Genomic DNA, 15413 nt, shown 5'->3' with positions numbered 1-15413 from the left:
TCTGTGGCTCTTGGATGCACAGAAAATCTTGCTCCCTTAGTCACCAAAGCCAGCTTTCTGGTCAGAGACAAAAACTAAGTTGGTTTGTTAAGAATTATTCCCAGCAAGTCTTGTAGGTGGTTTTTCATCACTCTGTTGTCCTCCAGTGGCCAAATATTGAACGAATTACATAAGAAATTCTGCAGTGTTTTCCTGGGGACTGGATTCAAGGTAACTGTCACAGTTTAGCACTGGCCTGGACAATTTCAGCAGCTAAAACAGAGCAGTTGGACTCCCAATTCCCTTCCTCCCCACCTCCAGAGAAAGGGGAAATGAAAGGAAAAGACTTGTGAGTTAGAAACTAAAACTAGAAGAGCTTTAATGAAATGATTATAACAATAATGAAGAAAACACTGTTAATAAGAAAATAATAAAATATGTAAATATACAAAATGCATCCCTACCCCTCAGTGACTACACATCAGGACAAATGTTGCAGAGCAAGAACTGTGATAAAGGTGAGTGGCAGTAGGGAGCTCGGCTTAGGAACTGGATTCAGAAATGCATGGATCCGGGGTCATGGGCAAACAGACAGACAAGATTCTCACTGGACATCGGCCATAGATAACAGGGTGAGACCCTTGAGATCTCTCAGTTTTATACCGAGCATGACATATATGGGATGGAATGCTCTGTTGGTCAGTTTGGGGTCACCTGTGCTCTCCATCCGTCTCTGCAGGTGCAACCCTTTTTCTATGGCATTCCACCAGCTTAAGGATGGCTTTAGTTACTATAGGAACAATTATAAGCAATAGCCTTTCTGTATACCAACGCCCCATGCTATCACTTCCAGAGAGAAACACTGTCTGAAACACATGCACTTAACTTTCAGAAAATGAAGTTACTTAAGACAAGACTTCGCTGAAGTTAGGAAACTGATTCTACATCAGCTCAAACCAGAACCGTAACTCATCCATGACTCTCTGACTCCACCATTGTTTTCTTTCTCCCACAATAATGACTAGCGATTCAAAGACTGTTTCACGACATTTCTCAAAATTTCCAGGCTGAGTTCTACCCAAGTCGCAAACCTCCAATTAGACACATCAGCCTCTCTTCCTACCTTTGAACCTGCACTGTTAAATTGCACTGAATATTCACTCAGGATTTGGGGGAATACTGAAACAAGAAACACACAAATCCTTCGGTCTCCTGACACTGTTTCTTATAGGCTTCTTAGCATCCCACCTACGTTACAAGCTAGCCCAGAGTGGCTTGTTCTCCTCTTACCTCTCCAGCACTCTATTTATAAAGCCTCTGTTTGCTGACAGTTGCACCCTTTCCTGCTGATTTTATCTGTAACTGATGGTTTCTGAGGGTGCATCTGTGCAAACTCTCTTGACCAGTTTGTAGATCTTGCAGTCCCCTCATCGATCTCATCTTCTAGGTGAGATCAGGTTAGGTGACCTGAACCCAGCCTGAGACTGCCTCTCTCCCCATCAGCTCAGGTCAGCCTGGCCCTTAATGGTTTCTGAACCTGCCTCCCTTTATCTCTTTTAAATCAACCTGCCCAAGGCCCTTTGCATCCCTCACTTGCTGTCCATGTCCTTGGGATCCTCACCTTCACCCCACCCATGGATTATACCCTGGATTGCCCTTGAGGCCTACTGGCTCTGACTTTTTGCTTTCCTGACCTTCTTTGGACTGGTCCAGTTGGGACCCTCTGGTGCCTGGCCTTACGCTGGCATGACTGCAGCTCAGAGCTATGCTTCCAGCCCATGTTCAGCACTGCCCAGCTAGGAAATTCGACCCCAAAATATCAGTCATGACAATAAAAACCCACCAAAAAAAATCCATCCTGTGCCCATCAACATGAGACTAATTCCTCAATAGCACCCAACTCTTTAGCACTCCTTTATAAAATAAATAAAAATGCACTGTGCTCATGGAATAGAAGGAAAATCATCTGGATTTCTGTCTGCTGCCTCCTTTGTCCACGCTCCCTCCAGCGTCTCCCACCAGGCACTGCACACGGCTGCTGAGCATTTCGCTGGCAGCACTTCTAGGAACATCACCTCCTTGCCTGGAGCCCATTTCTGCTCCTCCCCTGTCCCAGTAGCTGTTCTTTGAACCCCGCATCTCCTGGCTGCAGGCACTCATTGTGACATCTTTTTGCTCCACGGGTCAGACGTTGTTAATCTCTTGCTCTCTGCCTGGCACTTGATGGGCATCTTCTCTCCTCCACTAATACAGCCTTACAACAGAGCTCGCCTCTAATCCGTGTGTTCTCTCAAATCATCATCCTAAATCAAACCTGTCTTTTCATTTTAAGGTCTCCAGGCAGTCCTTGTCCCTAGTGCTTCCATCACACCTCTCCCAGGACTCACTCAATAAGCATTTCCACTCTGCCCTCAGGCCATTATCACACAACAGAGTCTGATTTGCCTCACAAATGACCTGTTGCACAGCCAGGACTCACATCCTATTTCTTTACTTGCTTTACTCTTCCTATTTTCCCACTTCTCTTTTCCTGGCTGCCTCTCCTCTCCTTTGTAACATCTCCATTGTTGATGGGGCATTTGAATGGGATACAGAGAGGGAAAAATGGGTGTGTTGACTAATGCTGCTTCTCCATTTGAACAATGGAGCAATGCATTCAGATCTAAACATCTCCTTCTGGCATCTCGTGTTAGGTAACCTGAACCCCACCTGAGAGCGCTGGTCTCCCCACATCTGCTGCAAGAGGGTTATAACATGCTCATGGATCTGATCCCACAGCGAGCAAGTGACTGGTGTAGAGCTCTCTGTGGTGTTAGCCCCTCACTGGTTCTCTTGGCTGCCCTTCTGCAGCTGCCTGTTAGATGGGAAACCTAATTCTCCCTTCCACAGGTATCCTCTGGTAGAATGGGGCCAGCAAGGTGGGTATCAGGCTTGCAACCCTCCTCCATTCATCTGCTGTTTCAGTTTCTCTGTACTGTTGGCTTTGTTCATCCCAGCTGGATCATTCCCTAAGACCTGGACACTTCAACCTGTGAGTGGCATCAAAGGAATTTCCCAAAGCCTGTGGGAACTCTGGAGCTGAAGCTGACAACACAGTGCAGCAGCAGCCACTACACAATTGATAATGATGTGTCAGGAGGAAAATACCCTGGTCAAATCTCTGAGCCCTAAATGATCTTTGCAGTGCTGGCTGTTGGGAAACACCTCTTTTCAAGTAAGACCCTTGGGAGGAATCACTGAAGAAGTCTGAACGTAATGCCCACCAGGCATCTTTATCATTTTATTTTTTGAAGAAGAGCTACACTTCAACCATTCCAAGCACACTGGAAATAGGATTTTAGGATTTTTTTTTTTTTTGAGGGCTATAATAATCCATATCAGCTGTTCTTTCTCTTGGAAGAAAATATATATAAACACACACATATATATACACATATTTTTTCTTTCCTGTGACACCAGCTTTTACTTAGGTCTCTAACTACTAAATAAAATCATTGCTTCCGGATGGAACCTTCCCCTTTTGTGACTGTTACCTAATTTCACTGCCTCTGTGCATATTCATGTACTTAAATGTTTCTAGGATCAGCACCTTAGACTACTAAACTGCAAGAGTTTTGTCTATATCCATGTAGATTAATTTGGACCTTGATCACAAGCTTACTCTAAAGCGAAGAGTCAGCAGGTATGATCTCATTTGTGTTTTGAGCCACGATTCTTTGCAAGCAGGGAAGTAAGACAGATTTGGAAGTAGAAGTGCTCTGATGCAGTCAAATATCAAGTTTCAAAAACAAACAAGAAAAAAATTTCAACCTCAAAGTATCCTTTAACAGAAATTATTTTCAATCTTCCACCGTCAGTGATGTCTTTATAGCATCTGACAACTGAAATGTGTGCAATGCTGCTACCTATTGGAGTGATTAAATATTACACTCAGTTCTCAGCTGGAAGACATACACCTCTCCAGAAACAAAAATGGAAGCAGAATTTGGCTGGTGTGAAATGGCACATGCAAGTGACCATTCCAACATTTAATGCATGGATGACACTACAATTTAATTGATTGAGAGACCTAGAGACCTCAAAGGGATAATTCATAAAAATGGCTATTACTGCCAGGTGGAGTACTTTGTTCAGGAAACACAGGTAGAAGGATGATGGAGGGGAGGGTACATCAATTTTTATTTCAAATCCAGTTGACGGTAAAGAGTGGCCACTGCTGATAATCCCTGAGTGGGATCCTAGTGTGTGACCTGAGAGCACCAGAAAGTAGATGGGGTGTCAGCTTGGTAAGTCACATCATCACAAAACTTTTGGTGACATGAAATCTCATCTGGCCTCTCTTCCCTTAGGAAGAGAGCAGGGCTGATGGGATTCAACTACAGCTATGCACAGAACCAGTTGGATATGGAAAATCCCTCTGGGTTAAAAGAAAGGTGGGCACCTTGAATTCCAGTTACTGGCCTGCTTTACAGAATCATAGAATCATTAATATTGGAAAAGACCTCTAAGATCATCACGTCCAACCATCAGCCCAACACCATCGTGCCTACTAAACCATCTCCCAAAGTGCCATGCCAACATGTTTTTTGAACACCTCCAGGGATGGTGACTCCACCAATTCCCTGGGCACTTCCAATATTTCACCACTCTTTCAGTAAAGAAAATTTATCCTAATGTCTAAACCAAACCTCCTCCGAGCAACTTGAGGCCATTTCCTCTTGTCCTAGTCACTTGTTACTTGGGAGAAGAGACCAACACACACCCACCTCCCTACAACCCCCTTTCAGAAATGTAGACAGTGTTCTCCAGGCTATCCACATTACAAAAGGTGAGTCGTACCCTGTTAAAGACCATCCCAGGAGGTCTCTGCTGTGTATGGATTTTCATAGAATCATAGAATGGTTTGAGTTGGAAGTGACCTCAAAGATCACCCAGTTCCAGCCCCACTGACAAAGGCAGGGACACCTCCCGCTGGATCGGGTTACTCAAAGCCTCATCCAACCTGGCCTTGAACACCTCCAGGGATGGGGCAGCCATGACTTTTCTGGGAAACCTGTGCCAGTGCCTCACCACCTGCACAGGAAAACATCTCTTCCTAATATCTCATCTAAATCTCCCCTCTTCCAGCTTAAAACCATTCCCCCTCATCCTATTCCTGCACCCCTTGATAATGAGACCCCCCGCCCCAGCTTTCCTGTAGGCAATTTTGTTAGGACAGGAAAAAAAACAGAATGAAGGCTCTTCTAAGGTTGATTCTGATCTCCAGGGACTTACTCTTGGAGAAAAAAGTTAAGTGAAAGCTTGAACGCTGCCATATACCTGGATATTTCCAGGTCCAAATGATAGCGCCTCTTCCTAAGGCAGGACAGCAGGGAAGTGAAAAAAAATAAAAAAAGATAGATTTCAGGAGACCTGAGTAAGCTCAGAGCATGGCCAGGCAGTCTCTTAGATGGATTATCAGTTAACAATAGTCATTCCTTAACCTAACACTAATAAGCACATCAGTGCCTGACACCCAGCTGGAAGACAGGACACAAGAAGTTAAGGCAAGGCCAACTTAGGCAAAGCCCAAACAGACATCAGGGTAAGCATGAGACAAATGAACAAATTCAAGGCACTGAATGAGATACAGCCTGCAGCTGCAAAGCTTTATGCAGCACAGCAGGCATAAAAGAAAGACAAAATGCAAGGCTGATCCGCTATACAGCAGAGGGGTTGGTGTGTGTTGGGAGGGGGTGATTCATCCATTCAGTCTTCACTAAAAGGATTAGATGCAATCAAGTGGCTAACACAATTAACCAGAGAGGCAAAGGGAAAAGATCTCTCCCTAGGTAGCAAAGGATTGGAAAGTATTTACATGTTTTCATGTCAGTCAAGTTAGATGAATGTGACTTGGGAGTACACAGAGAACTGGCAAGAACACACACCATGAGGATTTCTGGTGACTGGATGGGGGATAAGAAGACTGCAAAGGACCAGCTTGGTAACATAGAATCATCACATCACTAAGGTTGGAAAAAACCTCTAAGATGATCAAGTCCAACCGTCAACTCAACACCACTGTGCCTAATAAACCATGTCACAAAGTGCCATGTCTACATGTTTTTTGAACACCTCCACGGGTGGTGACTCCACCAGTTCCCAGGGCAGAGGCTTCCAGCGCTTAACAACACTTTCAGGGAACAATTTTTTTCGTAATATCCAATCTGCACCTGCCCTGGTGCAACTTGAGGCAATTTCCTCTTGTCCTAACGCTTGTTACTTGGGAGAAAAGTACAACACCTGCCTCACTACAGCCTCCTTTCAGGGAGCTATAGAAAGCAATGAGGTCTCCCCTCAGCCTCCTCTTCTCCAGACTGAACAGACTCAGGTCCTTCAGCCGCTCCCATAACCCCTGTGCTCCAGACCCTTCTCCAGCTCTGTTGCCCTTCTCTGGATGCTCTCCCACCCCACAATGTCTTTCTTGTACTGAGGCGAACAGAACTGAACACAGGATTCAACGTGCAGTCTCACCAGTGCCAAGTACAGGGGTATGATTGTTCCCTGTTCCTGCTCGCCACACCTTTTCTGATCCACGCCAGGATGCTGTTGGCCTTCTTGACCACCTGGCCATAATGCTGGCTCACGTTCAGCTGGCATTCAACCAGCACCCCCAGGTTCTTTTCTGACCTTCTTTAAAGGAGGAACTGGGGCAGTCAGAGCAGCCAAATTAATAAGAACTGAATAAAAACCAAGAAAAAAAAAATCAACAAACTATATCTAAGTTCATAGTTTGCCAAGAACAAGCTGTATCATATAAATCTAAATTTGCTGACTGACAGAATGGGCCTTACAAAACAAAACAAATGGTTATAATTTCTGTTTTCTTAGTCTGTAAGTCTTCAGAATCTGTCTTGCACTGCGTTCTCACAAGCAAATAGAGAAATGAAATCTAAATCAAAAAGCCACGAATCAAAGCCATTTGAAAAGGTGAACTGGGAGACCTGTAACCTGTTTGTCACCCAAATGGAAGGGTGGATTGTCAAGAGTTGTGGGCAATCTGTTCTGACCCTGGCAGGACTCAGTGCTCCATTAATACATTGGCTTCTATCAGAAACAGTGTGACCAGCAGGTCCAGGGAGGTTATTTTGTCCCTGTACTCGGCACTGGTGAGACTGCAACCCAAATACTGTGTTCAGTTCCGGGCCCCTCACTACAAGAAGGATGTTGAGGCTCTGGAGTGTGTCCAGAGGAGAGCAACGAAGCTGGTGAGGGGGCTGGAGAACAAGTCTATGAGAAGCGGCTGAAGGAACTCGGGTGAAGAGGAGGAGAAGAGGAGGCTGAGGGGAGACCTTATTGCTCTCTACAACTACCTGAAAGGAGGTTGTAGGGAAGAGGGTGTTGGCCTATTTTCCCAAGTGACAGGGGACAGGACAAGGGGGAATGGCCTCAAGTTCCGCCAGGGGAGGTTCAGGCTGGACATCAGAAAAAAAAATTCTTCACAGAAAGGGTCATCGGGCACTGTTAAGAGGCTGCGCAGGGAGGTGGTTGAGTCACGATCCCTGGAGGTATTTAACAGACGGGTAGATGAGATGCTCAGGAACGTGGCTTAGTGGCAGACCGGAATGGTTGGACTCGATGATCCAAGAGGTCTTTTCCAACCTGGTGATTCTATGATTAATGACCTGACCTAATCCCCTCCCAGGATTCAGACTGCCCATATCCCGTTATTCTCAACCACACCCCCTGAGGCCAACGCAAGTACTGCTCATCCCATTCCCCTGCTCATCCCATGCCCTCACTCCTTCTGCCCCCGCCAGAGCCGCACAACATCAGACTCCTCCTGCGGACTCCACTCCAGCCACCGAGCGCCCCGAGCTCCGCCCGCGGGGACGGGTCAGCGCCCCAAGGCGGAATGGGCCAGCTCAGGCTCTTCGGCTGCTCACGAAACTGCCTGAGAAATATCCGGCGAAAAACGACGGCGAATAGCGACATACAATCCACACTGTACGTTTTGTATATTTAGTAGAATTTTAGCGCGTTTAAGCACTCTGTTTCTACTAGGGTGGCCGCTTCGCTCGCCTAATTTAAATCTTTTTAATCAGGCATCTTCTCGCCCTCCTATTTCTGCGCCCGGAGTGAGCAAAGGCCCCCACGGGGCGGGGGCGCGGCGCTACTTTCGCGCCGCGGGAGGCGGGAGGCCCCCGAGATGGCGATGCTGGCGGAGCGTGAGTGCCATTCCCTGCGAGCGGGGACCGCGCCGGCAGCGCCGCGGTGATCGGGCAGGGGACGTTCCTCTGGGAGGCGGTCGAGCCGCTGCCCTAGCCTCCCCCACTACCCTCGGTGCCCTTCCCGCCGCCCTGGGGCTCGGGTTTGCGGGGCTCCGTCGCTTCCCGGCGCGAGGGGATGAGTGCGAGGTCGGCGGGGAGGTCTCTGTGGCGCTTTTGGGGCCGAAATTTCTCTTTAGCCGCGATGTTGCTCTGTATTGATGTGTTAGAGAGCGGATTCCCCGATCCCTGCAGGACTCGGCGGAGCCGCGCGTGTGGAGGCATCGGGCTTCAGGCCGTGCTCAGGGCGAGCATTTAAGGCCTGCATTTAGGCCTGAGCATGACCCAACAAGATCCTGGCTTGGATCAGCAACGGTGTGGCCAACAGAAGTAGGAAGGGGATCGTCCCCCTGTACACAGTGCTGGTGGGGCCGCAGCTCGAATCCTGTGTTCATTTTTGGGCCTCTCAGCATAACGAAGGCATTGAGGGGCTGAAGTGTGTCCAGAGAAGGGGAACAGAGCTGAGGAGGGGGCTGGAGCTGTTTAGTCTGAAGGAGGCTGAGGGGAGACCTTATCACTCTCTACAACTCCCTGGGAGGAGGTTGTGGTGAGGTGGGTGCTGGTCTCTTTTCCCAAGTAACAGGCATTGCAATGAGAGGAAATGACCTCAAGGTGCAGCAGGGGAGGTTTAGGTTGCATATTATGGAAAAAGACCTTCACCAAAAGAATTGTCAGGCACTGGAACAGGCTGCCCAGAGCCACATTTCAGTCACTGTCCCTGGAAGTATTTAAAAGATGTGTAGATGGGGTGCTTAGGGACATCGTTTAGTGGTATACTTGGCAGTGTCCCGAGCAATTCTGTGATTCTGTGGTTGAGCTTAGCTCAGCCTTTGGTCTGTATAGGGAATTTCAAAGATCAGCTGATTTCTGGTTTGGGAGAAGTGAGAGTGCAGGTGCTTCAGATAAGGTAGATAAATCCACTGAACTCACAGGAGAATGCCAGGCGAGGCCATAGGGACATCTTTTTGCCTTTGTGTGAGGGTGTTGCCAAGTAAATAATATTTGGACGTTTTATGAGATGCAGCTAGATAGTTTTGTTCAACCTTTTCCCAATATTGGCAACTTCTAGTACTTAAAGGGGGCCCACAGGAACGCTGAGGATGGGCTCTTAAACAGGGACTGCAGGGATATGGTAATCTGGAACAGTTTTAAGCTGGAAGAGGGGAGATTTAGGTGAGATCTCAGAAAGAAATGTTTTCCTGTGGGTGTGGTGAGGCACTGGCCCAGGTTGCCTGGAGAAGTGATGGCTGCCCCATCCCTGGAGGTGTTAAGGCCAGTTTGGATGAAGCTTTGAGCAACCTGATCCAGTGTAAGGTGTCCCTGCCCATGACAGGGGAGTTGGAACTGGATGGGCTTTAAGATCCCTTCCAACCCAAATCATTGTGCGACTCTGTAATTCAAACTGAGCTCCTCTCTTACCTCAGAGGTGGTGACTGAGGACTTGGACTCCCCATATTTAAAATAGCTGATTTAAACATTGGGTGAATGTCCTGGCTGACAACTCTTTCTCAGGTAAAGCTCCTCAGGTCTGGAAATAGAACTGTCTCAGAGCTGGCCAAAACAGGAACTAAAACTTTCCTGTCTTGTTTGCAAAGTTAAAGATGTGTTCCTGCCAAGCAGCCTTTTCTAGTAAATGTACAACTCTATTTGAGTAGAGTCATAGAATCATAAAATTATTTGGGTTGGAAGGGACCTTAAAGGTCATCTAGTTCCAACTCCCTGTCATGGGCAGGGACACATCCCACTAGATCAGGCTGCCCAAGCCTGGCCTTGAACACCTCCAGGGATGGGGCATCTACAGCTTCCCTGGGCAACCCCTTCCAAGTGCCTCACCACTCTCCTAGTGAAGAAATTCTGACTTATGTTTAGTTTAAATCTGGCCCTCTCCAGTTTAAACCCATTGCCCTTAGTTCTATCACTGCAAGACTTCATAAACAGTCCCTCCCCAGCTTTCTTGTGGGCTCCCTTCAGGTACTGGAAAGTTGCTATAAGATCTCCTTGGAGCCTTCTCTTTTCCAGGCAGAACAAACCCAACTCTCTCAGGCTAAACTCTCTAACCTGGCTTTGAACACCTCCATGGATGGGGCAGCCACCACTTTTCTGGGCAACCTGTGCCTGTGCCTCCCCACTCTCATTGTGAAGAATTTCCTCCTAACGTCTGATCTAAATCTTCCCCTTTCCAATTTTAAAGCCTGAGTAGAAAGGCCAAACTTTTTAACTGTACCTTTGTATGTAATGGGATTAATACACTTCTGTCTGAGTATGGTTACTGGTTTGGAGAAGCTTTCCAGACATTTTTAACGTGCGAGCGCAAGGTCTAGTGAATTTATTTGCTTGACTGAAGGAAAGATGGACTTAAGTATAATGACAGATTAGGAAATGTGGTTTCCAGTGGAAGATACAGGTGTGAATGGAGGAAAAGAAAATTGCGTTTATATATGTAATTTTCTGATTATTTTAGATATAAGCTTTTGTTGGTACTATGTTTCAGAATTTGTTAACGATCTCAGTTTGACGCTTCATGTTTCAGTATGTGATGCTACGTTAGGTTCCCTTTGGAATGTAGGGAATTCTGAAATCAATTGCCTTAAAAAACAAATATAGTTGCGAAGAGCAACCTTTGCAGAGCTATGTGCCTTTGTTCATTGCCTTCTGCAGTTATAATTGTGAAGCTGTTACAAGCATGCAGTTTTGTTTGCAATTCCAGATCAATTTCTGATGCTTTTATTAATATTCATCCTGAGGAAGAGTTGGGGGAGTTGGTTTTACTGCAGCTGTGAAAGCACACGTGTTTCAAGGACTTAAAATAAGCAGCGAGTGCGAACTGTAACACCAGAAATTCCATCTTTTTTTTTTTGTTTTTCACTGCGAGGGTGGCCAAACACTGGAACAAATTGTTTGGAGAGGTTGTGGAGTATTGGTCTGTGGAGGTATTCAGAGCCAGACTGGACATGGCCCTAGGCGACCTGCATGGATAGGGGGTTGAAGCAGATGATCTGGAGAGATTCTTCCAGCTTTTGTGATGCTGTGGACTGAACTGAGAAAGGACAAACTGAGAAAGGACAAACAATTCTGTGCTTGTTTAGTGTGAATGTAAAAAATGTATCAATTGTAGAAATGACCAAATAGTTGGCTTTTATTTTTCACTTATTTTTAACTCTTTTTAACTTTTAATAAACTTTAACTGTCTTTCTTACTGGTGCATATTAGGAAAAAAACCATATGTTAGTGATCGGTTTCAGAGCTTGTATCAAATATAAAATCTTGTTTGTATTTTTTCGTGTTCATTGGAGAATTTAAACATGTTTATCATTACATGTGTTATCACTGCATGTGGGCACAGGGTAGAGATTTGGGTGGAACCGATAAGGAACTTTTAGAAATGCTGTTGAACTTGTGCTGCAGGCACAGACTTAGTGTGGGTAAAATGGTTCAGCAAGCAATCTTTTACACAGATTGAAGGCTGACTGAGGAAGTATCTGAAGGAATGTTGCTTTTCTCCACTGGATGGTGCTGCTTGCCCACAGTTTCCTTACTATCACTACCATCGGTTTATGAGAGCAGCCCTGAAGATTGCTTTTAACTTCTGAGCTGAATTTTTTAGCTGGATGGTAGAGTATTGTTTCCTTTCTCATTCTTAAGACATTGGTGAGCAAATATTTCTGATGAATAGTTGACTAAACAGTCTTTTCTGTTCTTTGTTTGGAGAGGAGAGATGATTTCATGGTTTGGATGTGGCTTGAAGTTGTTCCCAGCTTTCTAAAACACTTTCCTAAAGGTGTAAGCAAGTTGCTTTATTTTCATGCATCTAGCTTACCATATTTGAAAATAAGAATGCATTAACCTGGCAGAAACCTGAGGATTAATCCCACGGTGGTGGTTAAATACTTTGACTGAAAGAGCTGGGAAAGGGGAGGTCTCTTAAAATTTCAAACTTGAGAAGTTTCTGTATTAGGTGCCCTTGCATTTTGTCACCAGGGGTCTCCTGGGAGTAAAACATCTTGGAGCTTCTCTGCAGAGATATTAAGGAAAATTAATAGAAATGAACTTCTAAAGTGGATTGATTGAACTACATCAAACAACTCCAGTTGGACGTTAATTTAAATTCACATATTCAGTTGGCATGGATTTCCTCTAGTCTGTAGACAAGAGACAAGCCGTGGCTTTACAATTGGAAGAACTATGTTGAATTTAATTTCTTGGTGTTTGCAAAGTCACCAGCTGGGGAACTGGTTACAGAGAGCATCACAGAATAGGGGTGTGCTTAAAATGTTAGGATTGGAGTTAGAAGAAGGCATTGGACAGTTCAGTTGTGGTGGCATGAGGGGAAGTAGGTGTTAATTGAGAGATTTTTAAACAAAAGGACAAATAAAGAAATGCAATTGAAAAGGAGGGGTACCACTCATCTGAGCAGCATGACCTCTATTAAATTACTTGTTTTTATTGGCATTTTTGTTGTTTGTTTCACTGTTGGCTACTGACATAAGTGACAGCCAGGATGTTTCCTGGTTTATAGGACTTAGCTTTTCTTGCCAGCTTGATAGCTTTTTAATTCATTCACCTCACAAGCCACTGGAAATTTGGATTTTTTTGCATCTTGGATGAGGGAAGATGGCAAAGCATATTAATTGTGCCAAACTCCTTGTCAGTGCTTCAAAGATTGCAGTAAATGGGTGAAGTGAGCCATGTCACTGGGGAAGCCTAATATGCTTGGGCATGCATTTAAAATTGTCGTCCACAGTGGTGCTTCCCCACCTTCTGCTAGCGGCACAGGTAGGGCTGGTAGGAGATGCTTCTCTCAAGGCTGCCTGCTGGAAATGAGTTGTTGTTTTCCTAGAGAGAAGCGAGCCAAGTGAGCCCTTGTCAGTTCCTCTCACAGTACTCAGTCATTTAACCTACTGTAAAATCTTTTTTTTTATGGATTGTTTTGGATTTTATGGAATTCTTTATCAAACTATTATTTTTTATGGGGCTGCCACGCAGCACCTATTTTGAGCTTCAAAGCTTTGGAAGTATGCTAAAAAAAGCCACCATCATGCATACTGACAGCATTGGTTCTTCTTTAAGAATAAAACAAAACTGGGCAAAAAATGAATCAAATTTTCCGCCCCTCTGGCCCAAATCCTAAGCGCTGCGTTAGGGAAAGATGACTTCCTGATTATGTTGAAAGTTCCTCAGTGGACTTGGCGTCTCCCTGACTTCGCATGGCCTTGGGTTAAGTGGTTGGTTTTGATCCACAGTTTCCTATCGTGTTTAATGAAGTTTTGTAATCTTCCTGTCTCTCGTTCTTTGTTTGTCTTGTTTATTTAGGTTGTCTTCCTGCATGGTTTAGGTGCACGCTTAAAGCGACTGGTTAACAGTGCTAGCGTTTTTTCCTTGATTTCAATGAAGCTGTTCCTGATGGTAGAGGCCAGCGCACGCATGTGTGCAGGGGGACTGTAGTTTCTGTATTGATGTCCGTAGGACAAAGGAACCTTGATTCTTGTCTGGATCTCCTACCACCTGCAGTAATTTCCGCTGACTACGGTATCTGAATAAACCGTTCTGTGGCAAATCCAAAAGCTGAAATCCCACTGTTTTTTCTCCTGTGATTTAGTTTCTCTGGTGACTTGTTTGAATTTTGGCTGGGCTTTAGTTATGAAGCAAATATGAAAACTTCTCTGTTCTGGTTAAAAGGAAAACTGGCCAGTGAATGTTGTCCAGAACTGGGAAACCCAGGACTGAAGTCTCATCCCCTATAGATTTCACGTTGAAGCCAGATGTAAAACAAAAGTGGAATAAGTATGGAATTTAGGTCTGTACACCTAAGTGATAGTCCTTAAAGCCTTCCCTGAATTGCAGCACATCCTTTGGGAGGACAATTTCTGTAGGAATTTTACTTTGGCGTTCTTCAGATTAATAATAATAATTATTACTGGACTTTTTTTTGCAACATAAGGTTTAGTGAAATTAAACCTGGAGAATGTGTTTGCTCTGGCACAGGTTCTGGGGTATTTTTGCAATGTAGAGCTTTTCTTGAACTGATAAAATACTGAAAACACTGTGGAAATGTAAATAGAACCTGTTTGAATTTTTCCTCCCTGCTGTAGCCCGTAGAAAGCAGAAGTGGTCTGTGGATCCGCGAAATAGTGCTTGGAGTAAAGATGATTCTAAATTTGGCCAGAAGATGCTGGAAAAGATGGGCTGGTCCAAAGGAAAGGTACGATCTAAAGGAGAGTTGTCTAGCTGGAACGTGGAAGACTGCGAGGGGGCTCTTGTTCTCGGTGTTTAAAACAGCCATCTTCTTCAATATGATTTATTCTCTGAAATGCACAAAGAATTTGAGCAATGTTAGATTTCTACATTTTGTTACACAAGTACTTGCTTGCATCTGTCTTGCTTTCCAGCTGTTCTCCTCTCTCTTTGACAAGGTGGTGTTTTCAGTTAAGAGCAGGGATTGGCACTTTAAAGCAGGTAGTGGTTAGACAAATTGCCTTTATAGAATCATAGAATGGTTTGGGTTGGATGGGACCTCTACAGGTCATCCAGCACACCCTGCCTGCAGGAGCAGGGACATCTTTAAACAGATCAGATTGCTCAGAGCCCCATCCAACCTGACCTGAATGTTTCTAGGGATGGGGCCTCCACTACCTTCCTGGACAACCTACGCCAGTGTTTCACCAGTGTTTATGCCTTCAGTTGTCTCTCTGGCTTTTGGTACTGCGTAAAGCAACTCCAAGGCCTGTTTTAATCTTTCACTTGTTTTTAAAGGTTACTTCCGATCTGTTTCCGAAATGGCCAAAATGCAGTGTTTTGTGAGCTGTGTTCCTTCCCAGCCTGTACCTCTCGGGTGAGGTGATCACGAATAATCTCTAGGTCAGTGCAGAGAGCTGCAGACTGCTCAGATGCCTCTTAAAAGCAATGTAACTTTCACAAAGGTGCCTCAGAAAAGCTGAGATTTGGGCCTTCATGTCAGTGTCTTTAATGAATGAAGGCATGCCACTTCCCACAATATCTATGTAATGCTTCTCCTTGATTTCCTCTCCTAGCCTTTTTTCCAAAGAGGAATAAAACTAGGACCATTCTCAAGTGTGGATGCATTAAAACTTAGAAAAATAAGCCTACTCTTGGATTTCTCAATGTAGCCTG

The 15413-nt window shown here is 45.1% G+C and overlaps 1 protein-coding gene across 3 annotated transcripts in view; it reads left to right on the top strand.

Annotated features, from left to right (window-relative positions):
- Positions 1-8147: 8147 nt before the first annotated feature.
- The window catches only part of PINX1 (PIN2 (TERF1) interacting telomerase inhibitor 1), a 70884-nt gene continuing 63618 nt past the window's right edge, over positions 8148-15413 (top strand). For 2 of the 3 annotated variants that reach the window (XM_054064047.1, XM_009563778.2), the window contains exons 1-2: positions 8148-8186; positions 14375-14484. In XM_054064047.1, the coding sequence (XP_053920022.1) occupies positions 8168-8186; positions 14375-14484 (129 nt within the window). In that variant the 5' untranslated portion in view covers positions 8148-8167. Of the gene's footprint in view, positions 8187-14374; positions 14485-15058; positions 15141-15413 lie in introns of those variants that run through there. The other variant, XM_054064048.1, reaches the window with a different exon arrangement.

Source organism: Cuculus canorus, chromosome 3 (assembly GCF_017976375.1).
Source record: "Cuculus canorus isolate bCucCan1 chromosome 3, bCucCan1.pri, whole genome shotgun sequence".
In the NCBI taxonomy this organism is placed as follows: domain Eukaryota; kingdom Metazoa; phylum Chordata; class Aves; order Cuculiformes; family Cuculidae; genus Cuculus; species Cuculus canorus.
Note: the sequence above shows the minus strand (reverse complement) of the source record. Positions and strands in the feature narration are given on the sequence as shown.